This window comes from Strix aluco, chromosome 3 (genome assembly GCF_031877795.1).
Source record: "Strix aluco isolate bStrAlu1 chromosome 3, bStrAlu1.hap1, whole genome shotgun sequence".
NCBI lineage: Eukaryota > Metazoa > Chordata > Aves > Strigiformes > Strigidae > Strix > Strix aluco.
This window is the reverse complement of record NC_133933.1, coordinates 46,973,817-47,000,715: the sequence shown is the minus strand read 5'-3', so window position 1 is coordinate 47,000,715 and position 26,899 is coordinate 46,973,817. Positions and strand designations below refer to the sequence as shown.

General features: G+C 35.9%; 1 protein-coding gene across 14 annotated transcripts in view; it reads left to right on the top strand.

Moving 5' to 3' along the window:
* RYR2 (ryanodine receptor 2) overlaps positions 1–26,899 on the top strand; it is a 441,630-nt gene that overhangs the window by 398,291 nt on the left and 16,440 nt on the right. For 12 of the 14 annotated variants that reach the window (XM_074818391.1, XM_074818396.1, XM_074818388.1 and 9 more), the window contains 13 exons: positions 1,764–1,844; positions 2,823–2,911; positions 4,474–4,602; positions 6,001–6,105; positions 8,795–8,876; positions 10,007–11,310; positions 11,692–11,756; positions 13,492–13,639; positions 15,163–15,249; positions 17,339–17,557; positions 19,690–19,820; positions 20,459–20,501; positions 23,194–23,327. In XM_074818391.1, the coding sequence (XP_074674492.1) occupies positions 1,764–1,844; positions 2,823–2,911; positions 4,474–4,602; positions 6,001–6,105; positions 8,795–8,876; positions 10,007–11,310; positions 11,692–11,756; positions 13,492–13,639; positions 15,163–15,249; positions 17,339–17,557; positions 19,690–19,820; positions 20,459–20,501; positions 23,194–23,327 (2,617 nt within the window). Of the gene's footprint in view, positions 1–1,763; positions 1,845–2,822; positions 2,912–4,473; positions 4,603–6,000; positions 6,106–8,794; positions 8,877–10,006; positions 11,311–11,691; positions 11,757–13,491; positions 13,640–15,162; positions 15,250–17,338; positions 17,558–19,689; positions 19,821–20,458; positions 20,502–23,193; positions 23,328–24,856; positions 25,277–26,899 lie in introns of those variants that run through there. The other 2 variants (XM_074818394.1, XM_074818384.1) reach the window with 2 other exon arrangements.

Below are 26,899 nucleotides of genomic sequence, written 5' to 3'. Positions count from 1 at the left end.
TTCTTTGAGAAAGAATTGCATATTGTTTGCCACTACCATAAGTACACATCTGGAATTAGGAGGAAGAGCATCTTATCTTTACCTCTGTTAAAAGAAACTGTGTTGGCATACTTTGGTGATATATGCTCTTAGTGCCAAACTTTACGTCTTGACGGCAACAGGGAAGTGTGAAATTCTGTACTTTTAAAATATTCGTACTAGTTTTCAAAGTGCTTTTGCTTCCTAATCCTACCATTGTACTGAAGCTTCTCACTTTAAAATTCATAGGCTGTGCATTGATAAGTCCATTAGCTTGAACGTGTATTCATTCATGACTATGTACAGTTAAACTTCGGATCACATTCGTATTTATATATATATTCCAAATTGTACTAAATACTGATTACAATTCGGCTGTAATAATGTAATTCTAATAATATAATAATTTATAAATGTAGACATTATAATTAGTTATCCACCAGTATAACAGTATGTCAGTAATTGTTAATGTAATTATTATTGTCTATAATCCTTTTGAAAAAAGGTTTGGTTTTTTTTTTCTTTTAAATTTTAATTCATTTATTCACGCTTCTGGTTTCCTTCTGCTCATGCACTAAAAATACTGTCTTTTTAGACATGGGATTTTGAAGTTCAGACAAAAGCCTAAAATATCTCCTCATTAAAAAAAATCTTCCAAATCCTTTTGCAGTTTGCTTACATTTTTATCTCCTTTCCTTTTGTTGTTTACAAATACCACTTGGCCACATATTCAAATGATGTATATTCTTAAAAAGTAGAATTTTTTATGGCTTCCATTTTTGTTGCCATACGCATTCCAAATACTTTTCCGAATTCCTAAATGGGAATTTCCTTACTTTCAATAGGTGGCCTTTATTATTTTGAACACCTAAGTTGTTGTCCTCCTGAATCATTCTAGTAGCTGTTCTACATTTTCCTCAGTTTTGACTGTTTTCCTGGGTGAATGATTGTTTTTCCTCTTCACATGTCAGTGTACAAACTTAACTGTATGTATGTATTGGGGTAATTGAAATAATAGTGTGTTAATTGAGGGCTTTTTAGTATACTGTTTCCTGTGAGGAATCAAGAAAATAATTTGAAACTTTATACATTTGGATATTAGCTGTTTTCCAAAAAGTGAACAGAAAGGCCTAATTCAGTAAAGCACATTAACTTTTGTTCTAGTTCATCATAAGTTTATTGCTTGTTTTCTAAAGGGAGACAAATGCCCAACATTCATTTTGTGTCAGCAGCAGACAGGTACTAAATCCTCATTTTGGCCTAGATTATTCTTGAGAATGCACACAGCTATAGATTTCATGGGTTATTTTAGAGTATTTTAAAATCTAATAGTTTATTCAAGGAATGTGGTTTATTACTGTTTGATTAAATCTCTTTCTGTATTTTTAAGTAACTTGTTTTGTGACAAATGGGAACCAAATTAATCCAATCCTAACCTTTGTACATAATGCAGTATTCACACCCAGCAAAGTCAAACAAGAAAGTAAATCATGGATTATTTGTAAAATGTTGCCAAGCTCATGCTGCCATATTTATAAATCAAAAGCTAAGTTTCATAATTTATTTTTTTCAACCAAATAACTATCTGCCAAGCACAAATCATATGTGCTTCAGATAGATTGGTGGTTATAAATTTTCTCTTCCCTTCTCTCTTTCTTAAAATTAATTCTGGAGATTTTCTTCAGAGACTGTGGGGTATTACTTGGCAGCCTGTGATAATCTGCTTCCATCTGGCCTTTCTACAGGAGAAAAGGTGATGCAGGATGATGAGTTCACCTGTGACCTCTTCCGCTTCCTTCAATTGCTTTGTGAAGGACATAATTCAGGTTTGTGGGCAGGCTGCCAGTCAGCTAAGCCAAGGTGATGGTAACTAAAGATAAAAGCTCTTCTTTGCTAAAGGTTTGGCAGCCTTCATAAAATATTATGAAAGGTGGGGTAGCTGCTAGTTGTACATGAAAGGAAAATATTTATGTAGAATTAAATTGCCAGGTTTTTTAGTCAGCTTTAACTTTGTAGAAAAGATAATGGTTTCCAAAATGATGAGTTTTGGATCTGGACCTACTAGGAAAGGTAAATTTGTGTAGGAAAATATACATGGTTTATAACTTCTAGATGGTGAAGATTCAAAGCACAAATACAACAAGAAGGTATATTTATTGTTCTTTGGCATTTGTATGCTTTCTGATGGGTGCTGTTTGGCACTAATGTCAGTTAGAATTGTATTTGAAATTACAACATACACAATACCTTTCTTGAAGATACAAAAAAACCCCCCCAAAATTAAACAAATATGTGGTATTAAGCATATCTTTATTTTTCACTACTTTTCCTTATGTTGTCTGCATTGTTATTAGGGAAGAAAAAGAAAAAAAAATATCTTTTTTACCTGTTGGACATATTTTGTGACCTTGTAATCAGGAATTGTATAATTTTGTGGTTTAATTTTGGTTTTGCTTAACAAAATATGTACTAGGTGTAATTACGTTGATATTGATGGAATTATAGAGATGTAAAATTAGTCATAAGTGAGATGAAAATAAGACCAAGTTAAAATTCTACAGATGAAACATATGATCAAGCTTCTAGCTTCAAAAGTTCACTGGTATGTGAACTCTGCAATAAAATGCTGAAACTCTTAAAATGATTTGTTGCCAAAAAAAGAAAGAGGTTTTTTAAAAAAAAATCCATTTCTTTAAGCTATACTTTCCTAGATTACGTTAAATCAGAATTAATTTGCAGGAGTAGTTCTGTAAGTCTTTAACATTTAAATAAATTTTAAATTAAACTTTTATTTGAATTTTTAGACTTCCAGAATTACCTGAGAACTCAGACTGGTAACAACACAACTGTTAATATTATCATTTCCACTGTGGATTACTTATTAAGAGTTCAGGTAGGTTAACTTATGTACTAATTAGATTACAATAATGACTTGAATCTATACAATAATTACTATTTAAAAAAAAAATCATTTATTTTGATCATAAGGCAGACGTTTGTATGTGGACATTCAGAATTTCTTAATTTCTCTGGAATTTCCTTCAGCAATACATGGTTTGCTGCCACAAAAGTTCTCTTTACAGCAAAATCAAATTTCATCCTTATCACAAAATGTTCAGTTTTATTAGATGGGCACGTTTATTTATCATGTCATTTATTCTGGTCACTGTAGCTCATGTTGATGAGAGAGACTGTAATTCTTTACTGGTTACAGTTCCTTAAGAGTTGTTGTGTCGTACTGTGAAAGTCAAAGGTGACGAACATGTGAAAGACTGATTTCAGCCATTAATTGCAAGAATGCAATGGAGTCTGTTAACCAATGAGAGCAGACAGAAGGTAGATACATGATAAGTGTATCAGTGTTGACCAGTTGTTGACCGAGACTACCCTGTGACTGAAAAGTGGTTCATATTGTTCAAGTTAAGCTTCAGCCAGTTGCTTTTTCATCCGTGTTTTGATTTAGTCTGAAGACTGGGCTACTGTATGGATAGTCATGGGATGGCATGGAGTGAAGCATAAGAGCAGCACCATCATTTTCTAAGAAGGAATAAACAAAAGCAGAAGGCTAGATTAAAAAAAGCCTTCAACCCTCTAATTTGAATTATAACCCTAATCTTTAAATATGAAAACATTTCATTGTCACAACCCAGTAGAAAGTAATGAAAAAATATCTAATTTGTTTTCAGATTGGAACATGTGAAAGACATGAAAACATATTTTGTGATAAATGTTAATCATTTTTACCTGTTCTTGTCTTTCTGAAATTCACTGTGCATGATAATATAGTTTGTTGTGTTTTTTTAATTTATCTAGTTAATTTTCCCTGTAACCATTTATTTATTGGGTCTGAGCATTCCAGGCTTTGAAAATTGGTGGGTTTTAAGTTGCTGCTGTTATCAACGTTGCTTTTTGTCCTTATGCATTCTGTAGAAGTTGTAGGGACAATACAGTGGTTTTCATTCCATTGCTTACTTTGTTGAAACTTTAATAAGCTCACCTTTGGGGAAGACAAAAAGAGGAATCATGCACACAAAGCAACATTTGATCTCAATATTGACTAGGTGTCAAGCACGCAATATAAAGAGAGGTTGTTTAATGAACAGCATGTAGCATGGTAGTATGACTGAGTACTCCTTTTCAGAATGCAGGCAGTTGTATTTCTGAGAGTAGATACCAACAGATCTATTTTTTATTTTATTTTATTTTGAGGTTTGCTGTGGGTTTTTTAATTATTTATTTCAGTTTATTTGTTTTCCTATTGATTCTCTTGAGATGAAACTACAATTCTTGAGGTAATACTTGAGAATCGTTGGGGGGTCATTTAAAACCTTTATAAACTAAAAATTGGTCAGAACTAGAATGCTATCTAATGTTATTTTTCTTATCTTGATGAATAACTGGTTAGAGGTGGTTTGATTACATAATCTCTTTGTGTCTCTCACAACTGTTTTTTAGGAATCCATTAGTGATTTCTATTGGTATTATTCTGGGAAGGATGTTATTGATGAGCAAGGACAACGAAATTTTTCCAAAGCCATCCAGGTTGCAAAACAAGTTTTCAATACTCTTACGGAGTATATCCAGGTAAATTGGTTTCATTGGAATTTTATGGATTTGAAAAAAAATTAATCATACTTTTGGCATGAAGATGTAATATAGCCAGAGATAACATAGATATAAATATAATATGGGTGCATTTATGCTTCAACATTTAGTGCATTAATTTAAGTAGGAAGTGAAATTTTGAAATATATATATATCTGTCACTACTCTTTTGGAATCTTAGCAATTTAGTCAAATTTACAGTTATTTGGTAAATAACCATCCTTTGGTTTTATACAAGATAGTAGAGTCTGGTTTGTTTTGTTTAATTTGGCCTAGACTGCAGCAGTGTTATCCACTTTAAAGTCTTCACTTTTAATCCATTGAGAAACTAAGATTGATGCAAAACATAGTTGCTATTTAGTCAAGACAACATGAGATTGTATTTTCTGTCAGGAATAAGGCATTCTGTTTTCAGGCATTAATTCTTGTTTGAAATACAGAAGTCACACATTACATTTGAGAATTGTAGAGATGTACTTGTGTTGGACTCCAAAAGAAATGAGATTGGGATAAATTCTATCAATACAATATAGCAGTTCTTGCACGATATGTAAGGAATTCAGTGTAATTTAGTTCTTAATTAATTCCTTGTGTAAATCAGTCAACAGTGTTACAGTTTGTTTCTGCATAATAAGCAGGTGAGAGAGAATCTCATTAGACTATTAGGTGTCTATTATATTGTGTTCATTCAAATGAAAATCATTACAAAAGTAGTATTTTATAGTGCATGAGGATGAAATATCATAGAATAGGACTGAACAAGTATGAGGCAGCTTATATACACGTCTACGTATTTAATGTATACATATTTGGCAAATCACGAGTAACATTGTTAGCTGGTAAAGATCATTTTTGTTATCCTCTGAGGCTTCAAAAGATTTTGTATTCCTTCTTTTCAGAAGTTGGAATTTTTGGAAGAATATTCTTTAGCACTGTGTTCTACAACAGCTAGAATATGACAGGGAAAAAAAAAAAAATCAGGAGCCTGATTCTCTAATCCCTTATGCTAATTTTGCATTAACCTTCTATAAAGTTATTCCTGATTTACAGAACTACATAGGGAAGAATCAGCTTGAAGATTTGTACCCCTTTAGCATTTACAGTTTAATGTTGCAAGCAGATATACTTTTTGTGGTTCTGAATTAGTAAACTGGAACTTGGCTAAAGCAGAGGCAGAATGGTTAGGCATTGCTTACAGTCAGTGGTGTTATTAAATAGATAATTCTATATATGTTTAATTTTTCATAGCAGTTTCTAAAGGTCAACCCTGAGCAATGCACTGCCTGTTTATCTTTCTTCCTGTTTTTGTTGAGTTTCTTGCAAATAAACTCTGCTTTTTTTGTTTGTTTGTTTGTTTTTTCTTGTTGCCTGAACAAGGGGCCATGTACTGGGAATCAGCAAAGTCTGGCACACAGCAGGCTATGGGATGCTGTAGTTGGTTTTCTTCATGTGTTTGCCCACATGCAGATGAAGCTGTCTCAGGTATCTTTTTGTTTTACTTTTTCAAGTTGCTAACTTTTTGTAAAAGATAAACAGACTTATTAATATGTTCAAGTTATTAATAACAACAGTTAATAGGGGAAATATGAAGAAAAATAAGACATAGAGGTGAAGAAGACAATAGAGTTGAGGGAGTAAATGACAAAATTGTAGTGGGTGTGAATAGCAGGCCTGTAATTGGATTACTGGCCACAGGCACAAAACCGATGAGATCAAGCTGCAAATGAAGCATATCACCAATACTCAGAAACAGCTAGCCAGTTCTTGTTTTTCATGCTAAAGTTCTGTCACAGTGTTTTCTGCATTGAACCCTAGTTTATCATTACTGAATCCTAGTTTAACACATGTCTGCATCTAAGCCTTTCCTACTTTAGTAGGAAAGAGAGTAATCAGACCTTAGAATGGGTGAATTGCTTTTGGATGTGAGTACTTGTTTCATAAACTATAGAAATAGTGTAGGGGACAGGCATAGACAGCTCTTCAGGGAGTTAAAATTTGGTGAGAAAATCCTATCCTTAAAGCAGTGCATTTCTCAACTTTTTACATTTTTAATTAAAGGTAATGATTCTAAATTTTTTACAAAATTTGACATTCTCAGAGAAAAGTGTCTTATAAAGTTTTTAGTTGTTGGCAAGGAATACAGCTCTGAAGACTCTGAGATGTTTTGATTTCATTATTTGGCTCCAAATGTATCCAGTAAATATTCTTTGATAAATTAAGGTAATATTGCTCAAATGATTTTCCTCCCTGTCTTTGGGACCTTATGGCTGAAAGTAGGCTGATTGCTTAGATTTGTCAACTTCGTTCTACAGGTATGCTTCTCATTCTTTATGGCTAAATAGAGGTCTTCTTCCAACAAATGGCATCACAGTGAAACCTATTTTTCAAGAGTGATGCGCTGAATTTCTACTGGAGTGTATTTATAAGTGCTGGTAGATACTGTCCTGGTTTTGGAACATCTTTGTTATTTTAAGAATTGAAAAAATAGTCAATGTTTAAGTAGGCCACAGGGGTGGCTATTGTACTTTCTTCCTGTACCACTAAAGCAACATGAAAAAGCAGTATTTAAGTAGTTACTGACAGCCGAGTCAAACACATGGTAGCTATTTGTTGATTGAGAAATACGATGTGGCTAGTGGCAAGATTTGTTTTTACAGTAATGACAAGTTTATAGTCTCAGCTGTGCCTGGAGTGGCTTCATAGCATCTTGTAATTACTGCATCTAGAAAATAATGATACTCATCCTGCCACTTCAAAGAGAGCCAAGAACCTTTACACAATGAGATCCATTGTAGTGTGTGGAGTTACGCTGTTCTGTGGGATGACATAAACACAGTCTACTCCAAATGTATAATAAAAGATGGTGTCTTTCTCTTGTGTGGAGCTCAAGCTTTTGGCTTTTGGGAGCTCCTTTAGGGGGCCAGCAGAGCCTTGGGAAAGACCAGAATAGATGTAGGCTCTTTTGTTCATTTATATTAATTGCAATTTATATTAATATACCTTTCAGATTCTATTTGAAATACCAGTTTTCAAAGGTGTAGATAAATGGATTTATAAGGAATTACCATATGGCTTTTGTCTGTAAGAGTGGCCTGTCTAACCTAACTATTTGGGTTTTGTTTTAAATTGGGAGTTTCCAGAGCACTTTTGGAGAGTATTTGAAACACAATTTAAACAGGAACAAAACTAAATCCCTGTTTTGTTTGGGGTTAGAAGTTTTTTTTGCATTTTCCGTCTCTAGTCTTGTACTAGCAAGCAACATGGTGATATTGGTAATACTTCTCAAGAAATCTCTGTAAAGCTGAAAATGAAAGTAAAATTTTCAGTCTAAATGAACATAGATCATCCAGGTTGCAAGCAGCTTTTGAAGTAAGAGGATTTATAATGACAGCTTACAAGACAAATCAATTAGAAATCTTCATTATTTCCAACTTATGCTGTTTTCAGTCCGAGATCCAAATTGCCATAAAGTACCTTAAGTTTGTTGTACTAATCACTGAAGTCCAGCAATGCTCAAGTATGCCTTATCAAGAGCATGATGCAACAACGTATCACTGAGGAAGAAATTAAATAGTTGAATAAATCTATCCAGATAGACTCTGGGTTGAAATCATTGGCAAGTGAAATTGTAAACTTGATAAGTCGAATGAGGTAAGAGATGGCTGAAAGAATCAATATCATGTCTACTTAAGGGTATACTAACAGAACTTTCTTAATAAATATTTTGAAATTTTATTTCAACTTTACTTTCTCCCAGAAGAGTTCAGTGGCCTACAGTGGAATCACTCACTTTGAATCATGTTATGGTTTGAGTTGTAAACTTGATTACACCACCAGCAACAATATTTTAGCTGACATGAAACATCACAGAGGCATCATCTGTGAGCTTGACATACCCAGTTATTGCTTTAATTTTTTTCATCACCTTCAGTTTTCACTTTGTCTTTATTAAATTACTGTCTTCTAAACAGATAATCTTGTAAATGTTTGATCCTGTAAATGTACTGTAAGGAATCAAGCAATTAAATATATTTTCATTGTATTATCAGATTTGAAGCTACCAGCTTCTTAATTTCTAAGTCTCATTTCTACAGGGTGAAATATGCACACACACATAAATGTCAAAGAAGTCAATAGATATCTTAATATGTATATTGTGTTCATTATTTAGGATTCCAGTCAAATTGAATTACTGAAGGAATTAATGGATCTTCAGAAGGATATGGTTGTCATGTTGCTGTCTATGCTGGAAGGTAGTCAAAATTTAATTTGAAATCCTCTTTCACAGTTGTTCTAGCAAACTTTTTACTTTTGTGATTTTCTTCATGTGAGAAATAATGCTCCATTTTCCTTTGTTTTTTTTTTTAATTTTCATGTGTCAGTTGTGAGAAGAGTTGTTATTAGGTCTTAAAGTAAATGGGAGATTTATATAGTGTAGTTGATATAGTTTATATTAATTATGAGTGTCAGAACTGTATAAAATCCAGCTCTGACAGAAGTTTTAGTTTGTTTCCATGAACCTGGCTTCTCTTTTGGCTTAGGTGAAAAGTTTTTTCCTATTGCAGTTGGAATCCTGAGTTCAGGAACTGAACCATTTATCAGTCATTTTATTAACACCTTTACTATATTACATTTATTTTGGTAGTGATCCTAGCCATAAAGAACAGGCTTTGATTCATCTAGTGACTAGGTTCAAGGTCCTTTATAGTACCTGGAATTATGATTCCCCAGAGAATGTGGGCATTGTCAAGAAATACTACTATTTCTTTAGCTCCTTTATGATGTTGTACTAGTGCTTCCAGTACTAGGCTAACCATGCATACACATAGATGATCCAAAGATCTGTTTTTCCTTTTTGGTTCTTACATGTATCCTATCACATTTATTTTCTTGAAAGAGCTGGGAGGGCAGTAAATGTGGCACAGATTGCAGTGTAGCTGCTGCTTTGCTCATAGAAGGTCAAAGTAAAGTAAAGAAACAAAGTGAATTCTTAGTATTCTAGGCTGTGTTTCAACAGTAATCTACTGAGCTACTATCCTAAATAATGTGACACTAGTTCTGTCTATGTTGCATTACAGTGAAATTCATAGTATGCTGCCTCATGTCTAGCACTATTAAATGTAACAGATGTCTTTTTGTAGGGCTTGTTAGTTCTTCCTTTCTTTAATGGCAAATACTTAGTCACTTATGTTTTTTCCAAGTCTTAGGGTAGCATTATTAGTAAAAGATTTTTGATTTTACAGCTAGCTTTCTCATGTGAGTGTGTTAGCTAATAGTTTATCATTCTTACTGTTTGATTATTTCACTAGTCATTATTAGACACTTTGCTTTGCCAAAACATTTGCTGTCATCAGTATCTCTAACTTTATGTCATCACATCTAGGTAATGTTGTGAATGGAACTATTGGCAAGCAGATGGTCGATATGCTTGTGGAATCGTCCAACAATGTGGAGATGATTCTGAAGTTTTTTGATATGTTCTTAAAATTGAAGGATTTGACTTCCTCTGATGCATTCAAAGAATATGACCCTGATGGTAAAGGGATAATTTCAAAGAGGGATTTTCACAAGGCAATGGAAAGCCATAAGCATTACACCCAGTCTGAAACTGAGTTTCTGCTATCATGTGCTGAAACAGATGAGAATGAGACTCTGGACTATGAGGAGTTTGTGAAACGATTCCATGAACCTGCCAAAGATATTGGTTTCAATGTCGCTGTTCTCCTGACCAACCTGTCAGAACACATGCCCCATGATACCCGCTTGCAAACTTTTCTTGAACTTTCAGAGAGTGTGCTGAATTACTTTCAGCCTTTCCTTGGACGCATAGAAATCATGGGCAGTGCGAAGCGCATTGAACGAGTTTATTTTGAAATAAGTGAGTCAAGTCGGACTCAGTGGGAGAAACCTCAGGTAAAAGAGTCAAAGAGGCAATTTATATTTGATGTTGTAAATGAAGGCGGAGAGAAGGAAAAGATGGAGCTTTTTGTTAATTTCTGTGAGGATACCATCTTTGAAATGCAACTGGCTGCCCAGATCTCTGAATCAGATCTAAATGAAAGGTCAGCAAATAAAGAGGAGAATGAGAAAGATAAGCCTGAGGAACAGGATCCTAGAATGGGTTTCTTCTCTCTCGTGACCATGAAGTCAGCATTAGTAGCTCTCAAGTATAATTTAATGACTCTTATGAAAATGCTCAGCATGAAGAGCCTAAAGAAACAGATGAAAAAAGTGAAGAAAATGACCATGAAGGACATGGTCATGGCTTTATTTTCTTCCTATTGGAGCATTTTGATGGGCTTACTACATTTTGCTTGTAGTGTTGTCCGGGGCTTCTTTCGCATCATATGCAGTTTGCTGCTTGGAGGAAGCCTAGTAGAAGGAGCAAAGAAAATCAAGGTGGCTGAACTCTTAGCTAATATGCCAGATCCCACTCAGGATGAGGTGCGTGGGGAAGGAGAGGAGGGGGAGAGGAAGCCAACAGAAGCTGCATTGCCTACGGAAGACTTGACAGATCTGAGAACTTTATCAGATGAGAGTGATCTACTCTCAGATATATTTGGTTTGGATTTGAAACGAGAAGGTGGACAGTATAAATTAATCCCTCACAATCCAAATGCTGGTTTGAGTGATTTACTGAGCACTCCCTCCTTAGCTCCAATGCCTGAGGTGCAGGAAAAAATCCAGGTAACCGTGTCTTAGTTCTTCTGTATGTTTCTCTCTTTCATTTATTAAATATAGTCTTGAAACAAAACTTGCATCTATATTTTTCCAGGTTTTGTGACATGTTTTTTAAGGAATCACACATAATTACTGGTGGTTACCCTCTCTGACGTCATAAACTTGAATTCCCACAGCCTTGTCTACGTATGGGATGTTTTGGTTTGCTTTTAATTCAGTGTTAAAATGTCTCTTCATTAATGTACATTGAAAGATTGTCTTCTCTCAGGGTTTCAATTTTTTAAAAAGAAAACAAAAACCTAACATTCTGCACTCCGTGTATCCTTTCAACCAACTCTATACTGTACAATAGTGTTTAGACACTTTTTTTAATTTGGCTTTCTGTAGGAGCAGGTGAAAGAAGATGAAAAGGAAGAGAAGGAGGAAACAAAATCTGAACCTGAAAAAGCAGAGTATGTATTACATTAACCTCTGACCCTACGAAATGTGGTTTGTTTCACTGGAAAAACAGCTTGATTTGTACTTACTTCTTTGCCTTTAATTTTGTGTCCATTCACGTTCCACTGGTAGGGTTCATGCACATTTGCACATCCATGCACATTTGCAAGGAAATGCCATGTAAATAGCATCACTCAGAGATTTTTTGAATTTCCATTTTCCAGCAGCATCCTTTCTAATGTCAATTTAGTTTCTTTTAGAATGTGTTTGATTGATAAGTTTCTCCTGCCTACTCTGAAAGCTAGAAGAAAATCTCTTGGAAAAAGTGCAAGAGCACTTGGGTTCCAGAGACTTTTATCCATCAGTGGTAGCGGGTGAATCTTTTGCTCCTCCCATTTGCTATGACCTGCTTTGAGTTATTTGGATTTTGCAAAACCTTAATATTCCAATGTAATTTTAATGAATTACTGAGTGTTCTCACACCTTTATGAAGAACAAGTGTTAGCATTTGATAAATGATCATTTTACTCTTTTTAGGATACATTAAAATCTAATGTTAATGAGATTAGATCAGAGTGAAAAGTGAAAAGCAAAACATAATTCTTGGTTTTAACCAGTGAAAGGTATAGCACTCCATCCATGTATTTTATGCTTCCTGATACATGTAAAATTCTGATACGTGTACAGTCCTTGTAGCTGTCAAAATTCTAAGTGGGTGCCTTATTCTCAGGCTCTATGCTTATTGCTCTTCTGGGATGACAAACACTTGCCCGTAACAAAAACTCTTCTTCCTAATCAGTACAGCAAATTTCTAACTTCGTTAGTATAACTCTGTGAAGGAGAGTCTTGCTTACTTTTGAAGATCACTTCACTGTTGATTGATCCGCTTGACTGTGTGAGTTGCAGTGATACCTGTATTCTCTGTGAAGAGCGCAGTGCCTGGAACTATTAGCTGCCCTGAAGCCACTCCTAACATAAGACAAACTTTCAAGTGAAACTGTCGAGTGTATTCTAGTAAAAGAAGCAGCTTAGGACATCAGTTATTCTGTTTGTAGATAGGTACAGAGAAATTAATAATGTAACTTATACATTCTCTCTCACTCTGGTTTGGCTTCAAATGGACTTCTGTGATCCTTTCATCTATCATGCTGTCAGGTCAGATTAACTTAAGATAATTCACAGTTCCTTAGGTCATGTGTTTGGAGAAGGTGTGTACTTATGTGTACATATGAATTCCTCAGGTGGGCAGAAATGCAGAGTTTAAAACTTGAGGTTTGGCTTGTAAATGCAAGAAGAACCAAAGTTTTCTGCAACCTTTGTGGGAATCAGTTCAAGTGCATGAGGTTGGAGGGAAGCACTTAGGCATATAGGCACTCATAAGGACATACAGCTGTCAGCTCATAGACATTTGTCAGCGCAAGTATTAGTTGCACAGTTATGAAGAAGACCCTCAGATAATAAGGTTGGCAGATTCTTGATTACCTGCCTCTACCAGTTATCATCCTCACTTCAAGGTGCCAAACCAGTAAGTTTAATTATCTGTAGACTTAACCAGACTGTCACCCTTGCCAGTGCTTTGCGCTGAAGAGGGGTATGTCTTCTTGTTGTTCATATGTGTGAACCACATGAGTCACAACCTCTTGAGCTTCCTGAAAGGATGCAATGGCCTCTTTCAGGGTGCAATTTTAATTTTTTGTTTAGCAATTTTATTAACTTGACATACTATTTTGGCTTCATTTGTGTCCTAAGAGGAGAAGATGGAGAAAAAGAAGAGAAAGCCAAGGAAGAGAAAGGGAAACAAAAATTAAGACAACTTCATATTCACAGATATGGAGAACCAGAAGTTCAGGAATCAGCTTTCTGGAAGAAAATAATTGCATACCAACAGAAGCTTCTTGTAAGTTCTTCTCTAGACTATGTGTTTAGCTGTTGGCAGGGATGTGTACCACCATACTATTCTACCAATATAAAGACAAATTTGCATCTGATGAACCTCATTTTTCTATCCACCATCATCCATAAAAAGGACATAAAGGCAAAGGTTTAACTGGAATATTAGAGAAAAGAAACACACAAATAACTTAGTAGACGAGATATTAATTCTTAGGAAGATAATTATTGTCTAAAACCCAGACCTTCGGAGATACCTGTCCATCACTGGAAAACAGCCATGCATTTTTATGTGAATAAAATGTTCCAAATTTTCACAGCAGCTTGTGAGCCTGTAGGATTTGTTTTTCCCTAAGAGACAACTTTGGGAAATGACAAGTTCTCCTATAAAAAGAATTTATTAAGATACAGTGCTTAGCCTAAAACTCAAAAGATGTTACAGATTTTTTTGTGAAATAGCACATTATTATTTGAGAAACTTCTCAAAACCTGTGGAAATTAAGACTAATTAAAATAGTATAACTGTATCTGAGAATGTCTTGGTAAAATATGGTATCCCTGAGTTTGCTATAGAACTATTTAAAATCCATGCTTTTGTTAGTTAGGAGATTCCACACGTATTCTGTGAGGCTAATGTGAAACGCAAAACAAAATGAAATACACTTTTGCTATATATCTAGTATATACAATTGTGTAAGGGCAGCCTACTTCTAACATGAGTAACATAGCAAAACTACAAAACTGCAATCACAATCTTAACAAGGAATTAGGTGTTTAAGTTTTTCTTTTGAACTCAGATTCATTTTTTTGTCTAATCTTATAGCATTCATGCGAATTTAATTTTTCCTCGAATAGTCTCATTTAATAATTCACTAATAGTCATCTAAGGTTAGGGCTGAAGAATGGGGAAATTCCATGTGAGAGTTAAAGCATTCAAAATGTGTGCTATAAAGGTGTGAATTGTCAGGAAGGGAAAAGGTGCATTTCTGCAATCTTTTTGATTGCATCATAATGTGAAAGAAGCTTTCTATTCATGGTACTTAGGTCACAGATGAACTTTTTTCTGATCTGGTAAAAACACAATTGATTTTGGAATAGAAGAAGATTGAAATTAAACTTATATGCAGACATTTTTGTTTCTTGGTAAATATAACATTTTGCCATAATATCGAGGTACAGGGAAGATAGAGATTTCTGTATTACTATTCCATTACTATTACATTGTGATGTCTCTGTGTTGTCTCTAAGTGTATTGAGAGGATAATGAAAAAGATGTAAGAGGCAATTAGAAATCTTTCATCCCTTTCTGCATGGAGTGAAAAGGTCCTTTATCCATTATTGCACATATGGAGTAGGAGAGAATTTGTACAATACATCACTCAAAATGGTTTTTGGGTTTTTTTCTATGTATAATTCTATTTTAAAAAGCTCCCTAAGGGAAACAAACAAAAAAACCCCATGCAACAACCTAATAATGATTGTGGTATCATTATTAGGCAATGTGTATTTATGTTTTGCTTCTATTTTCAGAATTATTTTGCACGAAACTTTTACAACATGAGGATGTTGGCATTGTTTGTTGCTTTTGCCATCAACTTCATCCTGCTTTTCTATAAGGTAAACTTGTCAAAATATTACTTTTCAAGTCGTATACTGAAAAACATTCAGGGTTTGTAGACAGTATACTACAGTAAAACTGCCTAGCCTTACAGATTAAATACCAGCTTTATACTGCCACTTCAGAAATCTAACACAGTGAAAGCTATGTGTGAAGTAATAATAGACTTCCAGTACACAAATAGCTATTTACAAAGTTCTGTGCTGTGACAGAGGCAGCAGACTGAAAGGCGTACCCATACCTCAGATGCTCCATTTCACAGTACAGTGACTCAGCCAAGCCCAGCCTTCACCAGAAACTTAAGCTAATACGTGTCAGCTGAGATGTTTTCTTGTGCCATTGTGCTTCCCTGAGGGTGTGTACAGCAAGGAGAAATCACATAATCTTAAACTGCCTAGAGTATCACTGATCATCTTTGTCAAGACTTTTAATATCATTAATACAACTCTAGAGTCTTCAGACTCGAATCAGTTTCTGGCAGAGCCCTGGTGATAAAGACTACATGTGAGAATGTCAGGAGTTGGCAGGGTTTTGGCAAGAGGGCTTTGCCCTTTCTTGAATTATGAAAGGCAGGTTTATGAAAGGCAGGTCCTGCTTGACAAACCTGATCTCCTTCTACGACAGGGCGACCTGCTTGTTGGATGAGGGAAAGGCTGTGGATGTTGTTTACCTTGACTTTAGTAAGGCCTTTGACACCGTTTCCCACAGCATTCTCCTGGCAAAACTGGCTGCTCGTGGCTTGCATGGGCACACGCTTTGCTGGGTAAAAAACTGGCTGGATGGCCGGGCCCAAAGAGTTGTGGTGAATGGAGTTAAATCTGGTTGGCGGCCGGTCACGAGTGGTGTCCTCCAGCACCCAGTTTTGGGGCCACTCCTGATAAACATCTTTACTGATGATCTGGACGAGAGGATTGAGTGCACCCTCAGTAAGTTTGCAGATGACACCAAGTTGGGTGGGAGTGTTGATCTGCTCGAGGGTAGGGAGGCTCTGCAGAGAGATCTGGACAGGCTGGAGCGATGGGCTAAGGCCAACTGTAGGAGTTTCAATAAGGCCAAATGCCGGGTGCTGCACTTGGGCCACAACAACCCCCAGCAGCGCTACAGGCTTGGGGAGGAGTGGCTGGAGAGCTGCCAGTCAGAGAGGGACCTGGGGGTGTTGATTGACAGCCGGCTGAACAGGAGCCAGCAGTGTGCCCAGGTGGCCAAGAAGGCCAATGGCATCCTGGCTTGTATCAGAAATAGCGTGGCCAGCAGGGACAGGGAAGTGATCTTACCCCTGTACTCGGCACTGGTGAGGCCGCACCTCGATTCCTGTGTTCAGTTTTGGGCCCCTCACTACAAAAAGGACATTGAATTACTCGAGCGTGTCCAGAGAAGGGCAACTTCTGAAGCTGGTGAAGGGTCTGGAGCACATGTCGTACGAGGAGCGGCTGAGGGAACTGGGGTTGTTTAGTCTGGAGAAGAGGAGGCTGAGGGGAGACCTCATCGCCCTCTACAACTACCTGAAAGGAGGTTGCAGAGAGCTGGGGATGAGCCTCTTTAATGAAGTAACAAGCGATAGGAGAAGAAGTAATGGCCTCAAGTTGCACCAGGGAAGGTTTAGACTGGATATTAGGAAGCATTTCTTTACAGAACGGGTTGTTAGGTGTTGGAATGGGCTGCCCAGGGAGGTGGTGGAGTCCCCATCCCTGGAGGTGTTTAAGAGTCGGGTTGACATAGTGCTTAGGGATGTGGTGTAATTGAGAACGGTCAGTGTTAGGCTAATGGTTGGACTAGATGATCTTCAAGGTCTTTTCCAACCTAGATGATTCTGTGAATTTGAGATAATAAAACAGTATGGTTCAAATTTGCTACCATGGACAGAGAGTGGAAAAAAAGAGAAAATGCACACTATCACAGATTGGTGTAACAAGATGAAAGGGTCTCTGTGAGGTATTCTCTGTGGACATTTTTATGCAAAAAATTATTTCCTCACAATTATATTGTCCTTGGTATCATTGTTTTCAGTTATACTACTTAGCTTGTAGTAGCATAAAACTCCTGTCAAAGGAATACAACTGCAATATTAAGATTAAGTGATTTAAACAGGTCTCCACCTCTGCTGTGACAGAAGAAAAGGAAGTTCCCGTGGTATCTTCTGGTGAAAGTACCAAGTTGAACAGCCTGGAAAGTGACAACCAGAAGGTCATTGCGGTGCATTATGTCCTGGAAGAAAGCAGTGGCTACATGGAGCCCACACTGCGGATTTTGGCCATCCTACACACAGTCATCTCATTCTTCTGCATCATAGGGTATTACTGTTTGAAAGTAAGAAGAACTGAACGTTGTTTTTTCTTCTAGCTCCCAACTTTTTATCCATTCCAGAAATTGTGTACTGAGTGATGTGTGAATTCAGGAAGTTATGGGCCAGAACCTGATTTGCTGTGCTGGCACAGGATCATAGGATCAGCATTTGCAACGTTACTATGTCAGCCATCCAGTTACAGCATTAAGCTGATTCAGAAGCTGCTTATCACTGTCAAAGACAAGCTGTGAATGCACATGACCAGAGGAAGCTAGATGACAATGTCTGCATTGCTAGCCTGTCAGATGGGTCATTTGAAAAGCATGGAGCAATTTGAACTACCGCTACTGCACATTGTGGCTATAGACAATGCCTACTTTTCATGCACATTCTGGTGGTAGTGTTTTGGCAGAAACTTAAGCATCTTTTAAAGGAATACCTTGCAGAAGATCTCTGTTAGGGGTGTAAGAAATAAAGATGCTACCTTTATTGGCAAAATGCTGCTTCTGGTTTAGGAACACCAAATGCCATAAATCTCTGGAGCTGACAGGACTATATCTGAGCTGTACTTCCCCCATTTGTATACTCTTCCCAAGGCAAAAACTATAGGTCAAAGTGCAAGATAGTACTAAATTACCTTTACTATGTCCCACTATAGCTGCTCATTTGTCCTTACAGTTATAATTTGTTTATTAATCTTTTATGTGGTCCTTGATATTTTCCTTTTGTAAGGGATAATAGTTTTTCTATGCTAAAAAGACATGATCTGCATTTGTAGTTAAGACAAATGGTCGTTATACTACTACATTAAGTGATTTTCATCTCTACTTTAAGTGTCTCTGCAGGTCAATAAATACTAAAACATGTTTTTCTGTTGCACTAGTTGCCATGCAGCATGAAAGCTTAGACTTCTGGCTTTTGAGAGGCCCTCTTCTCCCAACTTGTAGCTTTCTTTTCCACTATGACTTTCTACACTACTTCCCACATTGGTTTTTTGAACTATATTTATTCTCTGAGTAGAAGGGAAAGACATTATCATTATTTGCAATAATGAATTTCCTTCTTTCTATTTTGAAAACCTGAAGAAAAGACCAAATATAGTTTCAGTCTCTGTCTTTGGAGTTATACTGCTTTCAAAATTAAAAATATTCATAACTACAGGTCTGTGTATGATATGTTTGCTTCTGGAGATTTCTTTGCATGAAATCCACTAATTTTTTCTCAATTAGCTGTCTGAAAATAAAATTGGAACTATTGTTGTTGTATCTATTGCAATCACCATGTTGCTTGAGTAGTCTAATTTATTATTATTACTATTTCAGTATACTTATGTTCAGTCTTGACTAAGTAATACAGTCAAGGTGGGTAATGCAGGGTGGGTGAATTCTGGGGACCTGTGAAATAATTCCAGGGAAGTGTAGGTTTATTTTTTCTTGGTAACAGATTTCTAAGAAAAATCCACTCCACTGGGACCACTAGTTACATCTGCCTTCTCAGAATGTACTTTTGAATGCTGTCCAGCTGATGAAAGAGAGTTGTAGGTAAAGCCTGGTCCTTACTGCTCAGGTGTCTCAGCTGTTGGCAAAGAACTACAGAGCACAAATCAAACATATAGAATGTGAATGTGATTTAAGGATTTTTCTTTTTGCTGCTTCCAGTATTTCTTTGCTCTCTGCTGTGAAACCACTTTGCTTCCCACTGTGCAACCTCAAGAATTCTTTAACAAATGAAAGACAAACTCTAACACCTCTGGGTACCAAAATGCAGTCCAAAAGTGTGATTCCAAATTAATATTTTAGAACTAGAATTTCTAAGCATTTAAAAATTATTTTTAATTTATCTCTTTTTCACTTGACTAACTCTAAGAGCTCCATAGCATTGAAGAACTATTTTTATTTGAAGGATCTTTTTCAGGATTTTTGGCCATCTTTTTACAACTATGTGGTACACTGTAGTTATATGATTCTGAATGACCTGGTCCTTATGGATCTATACCTTTGAAGTGTTGTGGGAAATTGTCAAGTCTTTTTTTTAAATACTATTTTTGCTTTGTTCAGTTTTCATACTTAAATTTTTATAATAACCTGCTTTTCTTAAAAATTTACAGACATGTCAGTGCATTTTAAATAATTCCTGATATTTGTTTCAACTGCAGGTTCCACTGGTTATTTTTAAGAGAGAAAAGGAAGTGGCAAGGAAATTGGAATTTGATGGGCTGTATATAACTGAACAGCCATCAGAAGATGATATTAAGGGACAATGGGATAGACTTGTAATCAACACACAGTGAGTTTTTACCTACTCTGTCTATTGCTTTGGAAGGAATTGTTCTTCAATGTCCACAATTATATAGTTGATCATGCAGCTTATGTGAAATAAACAATTGTGAGGGATATATTTCTAGCAAGGATATACAAAACATTTCAGGCACCTGTTCTGCTAATGTTTACTATTACTTTTTAATATTATTCATTCCCAGGTTTTTGTTTTAAAATTATTTATGTTCTATAAAAGAAAAAAATTTGCGATGAATTTCTTTTGGCAAGCACGGTGATGCTTGTGTATTGCTGTCAGTTCAAGAGTGAGCTGTGCTTTGCATTCTTTTAGTGTCTCTCGAAGGCTCTCCTTTAGCAACATATTTAAAGTCCCAACTATCTGCCTGGTGGGACTGTGTGATCCAACTGCTTTAGAACCCTGTCTGCAGGCATCGGCTCTGCCACTCTTTCCCAGCTGCATTAACATGGTAGGCTGAACGCCATTTGGCAACTTTCATTCCAGTAACTTCACAAATGACTAGCTGGCGATAGCAACAGCAAAGAGCCTCTTAGAAACAAAATCAGTATGTAATTTTTATGATGTCTTAGTAACTACTGCACATTCTCATGAATGTCTAAAATATAAAGTTGTTTATCTGTGTTTTTCAGGTCTTTTCCAAATAATTATTGGGACAAATTTGTGAAAAGAAAGGTAAGGCTTAGTTTTAAAAATATATATGAAGTTAAAGTTTTAATGCATGTTTATTTTTGTGTTTGAAGAAATGTGGATTCCACTTCTTTGAAATACAACTTTGATTCACTGTAGATTTCCATATTTACTATTTTAAAATACTCAGAATTCCTTACCTCATGCTTATAACTACTTTTGTGTGGTTTGGATAGTTATTCTTTCAAACTTTCTCTACATAGAGCTTGTTGTATAAAACAGGAATTCATACATTCATGAAATTCTGTGGAGAATTTCTGTGTACACTTGTATGTATATTACAACATAGGTAAATTTTTTTGTCTGTATGTATTTATGTATTCACCTCCATGCACACAGAATAGAGAGTCCCTCACCCAGAAGAGGTTTAGAAAGGAATTGAATAAGAAGATAGTACAGATTGAGATGTTTAGGCACAGGGCATAGTCAGACAACTGTACGGACCAGCAAACTACATATATATATATATATATATACACACACACACACACACACATGCATCTGACCCATTTTGTCCCTTACCACTCTTTTGCCACACTTGTTCCTCCCCAGATCACCTAAATCAGTCCCTTTTCCCACCTTTCATTCCTCCCTATAACATCCAATAACAAATTCTGTGCAATCTTCAAATGCTCTTCCCTCACCATCCCGTAATGTATCCCACATCCCTTGGCAGTAACCCTCTTAGCCTGAAAGGTGATCTGGAGAGCTACTCCCAGTGATTCATCTTGATAGGCTTCACACCTGGACAGTGGGGCTAAGACTTTCCTTGGACAGCCCTGGGAGGGGCCAGCCAGGGTGTCCATTCATTGGGAGTCTGTAATTTGGGTTTCTGCCTGCCATTGTGCCCCTGTGATCCTCTGGGCTTGAGGAGATGGGCCTTTAATGGGCTGATGGCTTCTGTGATGGGCCTGGGAGTAGCTGGGCAGGGTATTCTTTGGACTGTCCCCCAACCATTGTCTGTGATCCTCTGTGGGTGTGCAGATAAGCTTTTATCCCATAATCTGACAGTCTCTCAAAAATAGTCTTCTGTAAGCAGAGACTGTTGAAATTCATTTCTTGTGAACGTTAAGTCAAATGTTTTCTCAGCTTGCTCTTGGAAAATAAATGTTGTGTATGTACCACAGCTTACAAAAAGAATAATCTTCCTAGTGGGTTTGGTCACAGTTGAAAAAAAGAGGGTGTTTATGTTGCTTAATGAGATTTACCCCTCGTTCACAGCATTTAATGCCAATCTTGAATCACACTTTTGAAACATGTCTTAAATACCAGTAGCTCTTCTGCTTCATAACAATTTTAGGTCAACCTGTCTAAAAATGCTTTGAGTTGTGTATTTATTTTGCTGTTGAAAGTATTCTTTTGCGTATTTGAAGTTGTTAGATACATATTTCTATCTATCTAAGCAAAGAAGAGGGAATAGCTTGCACAGAGTACTCAAGAAAGAAAATAAAATTCTACACTGCTGTTGATGTAGCAGCTCAAGGATGGTTCCTATTAGAAGGAAAGAGCATTGTGTGGAATGTTTGGCACTTTAGCTGAGGAACTGCTCTGCATAGATTTAAGTGCCAACAAATACATTGTTTTGCGAAGAATGTTTTCTTTTATATATATTTGTAGTTATATATCAATATAATTAAATCCCTAGCCTAGTGAATGATCCACAGTCATGAAGCACTGTTTTCAGGCATGTGACAAAGAAGGCTTGTCTTTAAAAATCGGCAAAAATGTCAATAAAGATTTAAAGCATTGCTTATTAGAAAGCTGGTAAAATACCACCTCACCTTCAGGAATCATTCAGTTATGACCTCGTTATTCAAAATTTTGTATATCTTTGAGTATTCTTTTGAAAATGAGAAGAGACAGATAATATTTAGGAAGGAGCTGTGTGTTCAGTGAGAATGAGAGCAGGTAAATGTTCATTTCCAGAAGTTTCTTATGAAACAAGTTAAATTTTGTAAGAAAGAGATGGGGGACAGATTTGCATTGACTGAAAATGTTTTTTATCTATAACTCTCTGTTCAAGATCTTTTGATTCCTACATACTTTATGTGTATAGTAGTTTCATTGCATTATTAACTAAAAAAACCAAGACCATAAAATTATGCAATGGAGCTAGTTAATAAGTAAGGACATTTTTCACGATGCTTTCGATGTGAAATACTTCCCCTTAAAAGAAAAAATAAAATCCGAAATTCCCAATCAAGGTGTTCAGGTTATTTAAAGACCCTTTTTAAACAGAATAAATATGTATCTTTTTTTTCTTAAAAGGAATAACTAGTAAGAGTCAAGTACTGTCTTTAAGAAATCTTATTTTAATCAGAGCTTTTAAGGTAGCTAGGATATTCAAAACATCTCTTTCCTGTGTGACCTCACAGTGTATTATTTTTCTGTCAGTGATGACATTGATTTAGTTATTCTCCTTCTGCTGAGTTGCTTTCCTCTTCTTGTTTTCATTAAATATGTAGGAACATCTTCTCTTTGACACCCACTTCTTGCCTCTATTTAATTGATTGCAACTGAGCAGAAAAAAAAATAAATTACTGACTGATATGATAGACAGATGGAAAGAAACAGATGAAAAAGATCTTGTATATTAAACATCTTGTCTTCAGAAACCAGGCTAAAAAACCAGCTGGTCTACCCAACTGATTCTCCTGAATATTCCTCCTAACTTTAGGTCATGGATAAATATGGTGAGTTCTATGGCCGTGACAGGATCAGTGAGTTACTAGGAATGGACAAAGCTGCTCTCGATTTTAGTGATGCTCGAGAAAAGAAGAAACCAAAGAAGGATAGCTCCTTATCTGCTGTGTAAGCATTTGCTTCTGGTTTGTTTGTTTGTGTGATTGTTTTTTTTTGTTTGGGTTTGGTTTTTTTAGTTTCACAGTTTTTTGTAAGTTAAAATCAAGCGTTCAAGATTTGTCATTCAGCTTTGAATTTTCTTGTTGCTCTTTTATGTACAGCTATATAAGATAAATCAATTCTTAAGTTGAATGATACAGTGAATTTATTTCATTATAGACAATATGCATGCAGGACTTCACTGCTTTTTATGTATGAAGATTTAGTTTAGTGCACAGCTGCTTGAATGCATCACATTCCCACTGTTTTGATAGTGTCATTACAACTGGTCTGGAAACTCCTTTTCATAATTCTCTCAGTTCAGCTCAGCTGGAAAGAATGGACAAAATTGGCACTGTGTGTTCTGATTATAAAGAACTGATGGAATAAATTTAAGTGATAGTGACCAGTAAAATCTAGGAAGTTGGATGATTCATCTTCACATCTTTTTATAATTTGTTTTCCCTAAACTGTGTATGTGCCTATCATCTGAGAGACAGACTTGAAAAAAAGCCCCAAGACATTCAGAGTAATAGCATTCATTTTCCTTGTTAGGGAAGGGACATACTCAGCTTTGTAAAGCACTAGTCCTGCATTATAAAAAAAAGATATTAAAATAGATAGAATATATTTTAACAGATAGACTTTTAATGCTACAGAGTTTCTAATGTAAGGGTTTATTTATAGCTTTCTTTAAAAGCAACATTTTATCAATGGGTTTGCAAGGATTATGTGAAGTAGACAGTGGGACCACTAGTAGATTAGAATTGAAGCATGGGCTGATTTTGTAAAGATGGATCTTTAATACCCATCTTTTGTAAAGATGGATAAATAAACCTGGAGTCCACCTCAACAATCAATCAGGTGCAGTATTAAGGCCCAAGGACTCAGGCGTTGCAGTACTAAATAAAATTTAATATTGTGGCAGAAGTACTTTCCAGAATACTTTCCTACCTTCCGTTTTGCTGCTGGATTATAGTAGGACCCATGCTTGAGTTTAGAAAAAAATTTTTATTTTCATTACTTTTGTTATTGGTGTAAAAAGAAAAAGAAACTACTTTCCCTTCCCTGTGTGCTCATGAGTCATATTTGGGAAGAAATTTGAAGTAATGTTTCTGTGAATAATCTTGAAAAAACAGACCAGAATGAAGCAGTTGGAGAAGGCTGATGAAATACTTAATTTCAGAATCAGGCCTGAAGGATGCCAGTTTTTTGTTACATCTCTAATGTCTACTCCATGTTATATACGTTTAAAAAAAAATTACAACCTTATCTGTCTTTCATGTTCTCCCCAGAGAAATCATTCCATACTTATAAAAGATGAATAGGCTGTGGGAAAATAAACAACTATGACTGAAATTTACATAACCATTCGCATAAAATTCATATGCTTCAGGAAGGTATATGTATCCACTTTTTACCAGTTTCAAAAATGAACACTAATGAAGCTACTAAAACTTAGGCGTGTTTCAGATTCAACTTTTGAAATATATTTACAGTGCAATGAAGAGAGAAGTGGAAAAAGCACTGGAGTTGAACCCTTACTGTACCACTTTTGGGCAAAAAAAATGGAGAATGATATGACCTGGTGCAGATCCCAGCTCTAGTGCCTCTGCTTCTGCATGTGCCAGCAGGAGGTGGCCCAGACTGAGGCCAGACCGGATACCTATGTCTGTCTCAACACAGAAAGAAAATGCAGCATGTAGCATTTCCATTCCCAATGCAAATGAACCAGGTTTTTTTTTCTGTCTCCTTGACCCCTAGCCCCTACTGTTTCTTCCCCTTTCCTGTGGGCAAATAAGCTGAGATTCCCTTTCATCTGTCTTTCTGCAAAGGACTCAGAGTACTCTGCAAGTAACTATGTCTTTTGGAAGCTCCTGCCTGTCCCACTGATAAACTACATTAAAAAATCCTCAGTGTACTGTTATGTTTGAAATCTGAAAGAGCCCTTCAGCTTGTGGATGCAGTCTTGAGTATTTTTTAATTATATATATTTAAATTTATAAATATGTATTTAAATATTTAAATAATTAAATATATTGCAACATTATTTAAATATAACCAACTAAGGAGGATGATGCAGTTGGAGCTTTATTGTAGATTAGACAGTAAAGACAGTTAAAATTTGCACACTGGATTTGAGACAGTGCACTTTTTCCATTGGGTAAGTTTCCCTTCTGGGATGGATAGTGTTAAACTAGCTGCAGCATGGATGAAGTATATTTGAGAGAATAATATGAAAGACACAAAGATGAAAGTTTTATTTATCAAAGGTGTCATAGTGAGGATTACCTCTCAGTCCCTTTACGTTCCTAACTGCTGTTCGTTCTGTGGTCATTAGTCTAGTCAGAGTCAGTAGAAGAGGCAGCTGAGGCTCAAGCATCTGCAGCAGTCAATGACATAAGGCTAATTGGGGGGAAAATAAGCAGGGCTCCTGTTGAAAGCTTATATGTAGAAGAATTCTTCCCCTTTCAAGAAGAGAAAAATGTAAATAATTTTCTCCTGGAAGATGTGAGGTTTCCATAGTTGAAATACTAGTGCAGGTTGCAGCCAAATGTAATACAGGCAATTTCTCACATTTTTCCTATAGTTTATTGACATTGTGCATTCTCACACTGTGCCATCGTTCACCATCGCTAAACTCAGCTACTACAACTGCAGTACTACAGTGTATGACAACCTGTTCAATGGTACAGAAAGAAGTCAAATAAAAATTCATTCAGACTAGGAAATTCATTCAGTATAATACTAACTAATGATATTTCAAGGGAAACTTGAAACCATACTGTTACTTTTTGATTCACAGCTGTAGAGCTTAATTTTTATATGACTTCATATTCTTTTAAGTCTTTGAGCTACTTGATCAAGGTAGTGAGCAGAAATAAGAGAATGCAGTCAGACTTGCTTTAAAGAAATGAAGATATGGAAAAATGAATAGTTCCTTTTTCTATATAGGTCAATATTCACATTATTTTTAGAAGCTCTACAGCTATTGCTGTTTGTAAAATACAAAATCATCAAATTAAATTGACTAGAGATGAGTTCTGGTGCTGTTATTTTTTGCCATTTCATGTGACAGTATCCTGCCTGTCCTTAAGAGTCCTGTCCGTGTCGTTTCATACATAAGATAAATATTGTTAGGAATAGGTGGAATGTAGTCAGAAGAATATGTCTGACACTAGAAGTGAGTGATATTGGGTCAGAATAAAGTAAGAAATTAATACAATAATATTCAGAAATAAGTTTCAAGAGGTTTTGGTTCATTTCACCACCTGAATATGTTATTAAACAATATGTAAATGAGAAACTGTTCTTAACATTTTTGACTTTTTTCCTTTTCCTTCTAGGACAGAGTTTTCTATAAATTTTGATTTCTTTAATAACTCAAATCTGGGGCTAGAAAATTTTCTTATAACTTGGGGTTGACAAAAATTGTATCAGCAGCTCTTAGCTGTGCTAGACTGCTGTTGAAGAAGCCATTTGATTGTTCAAGAAACATTCCTAGTTTGGTGAAATTGCAGCAATCTAGATTTATCTTTGAG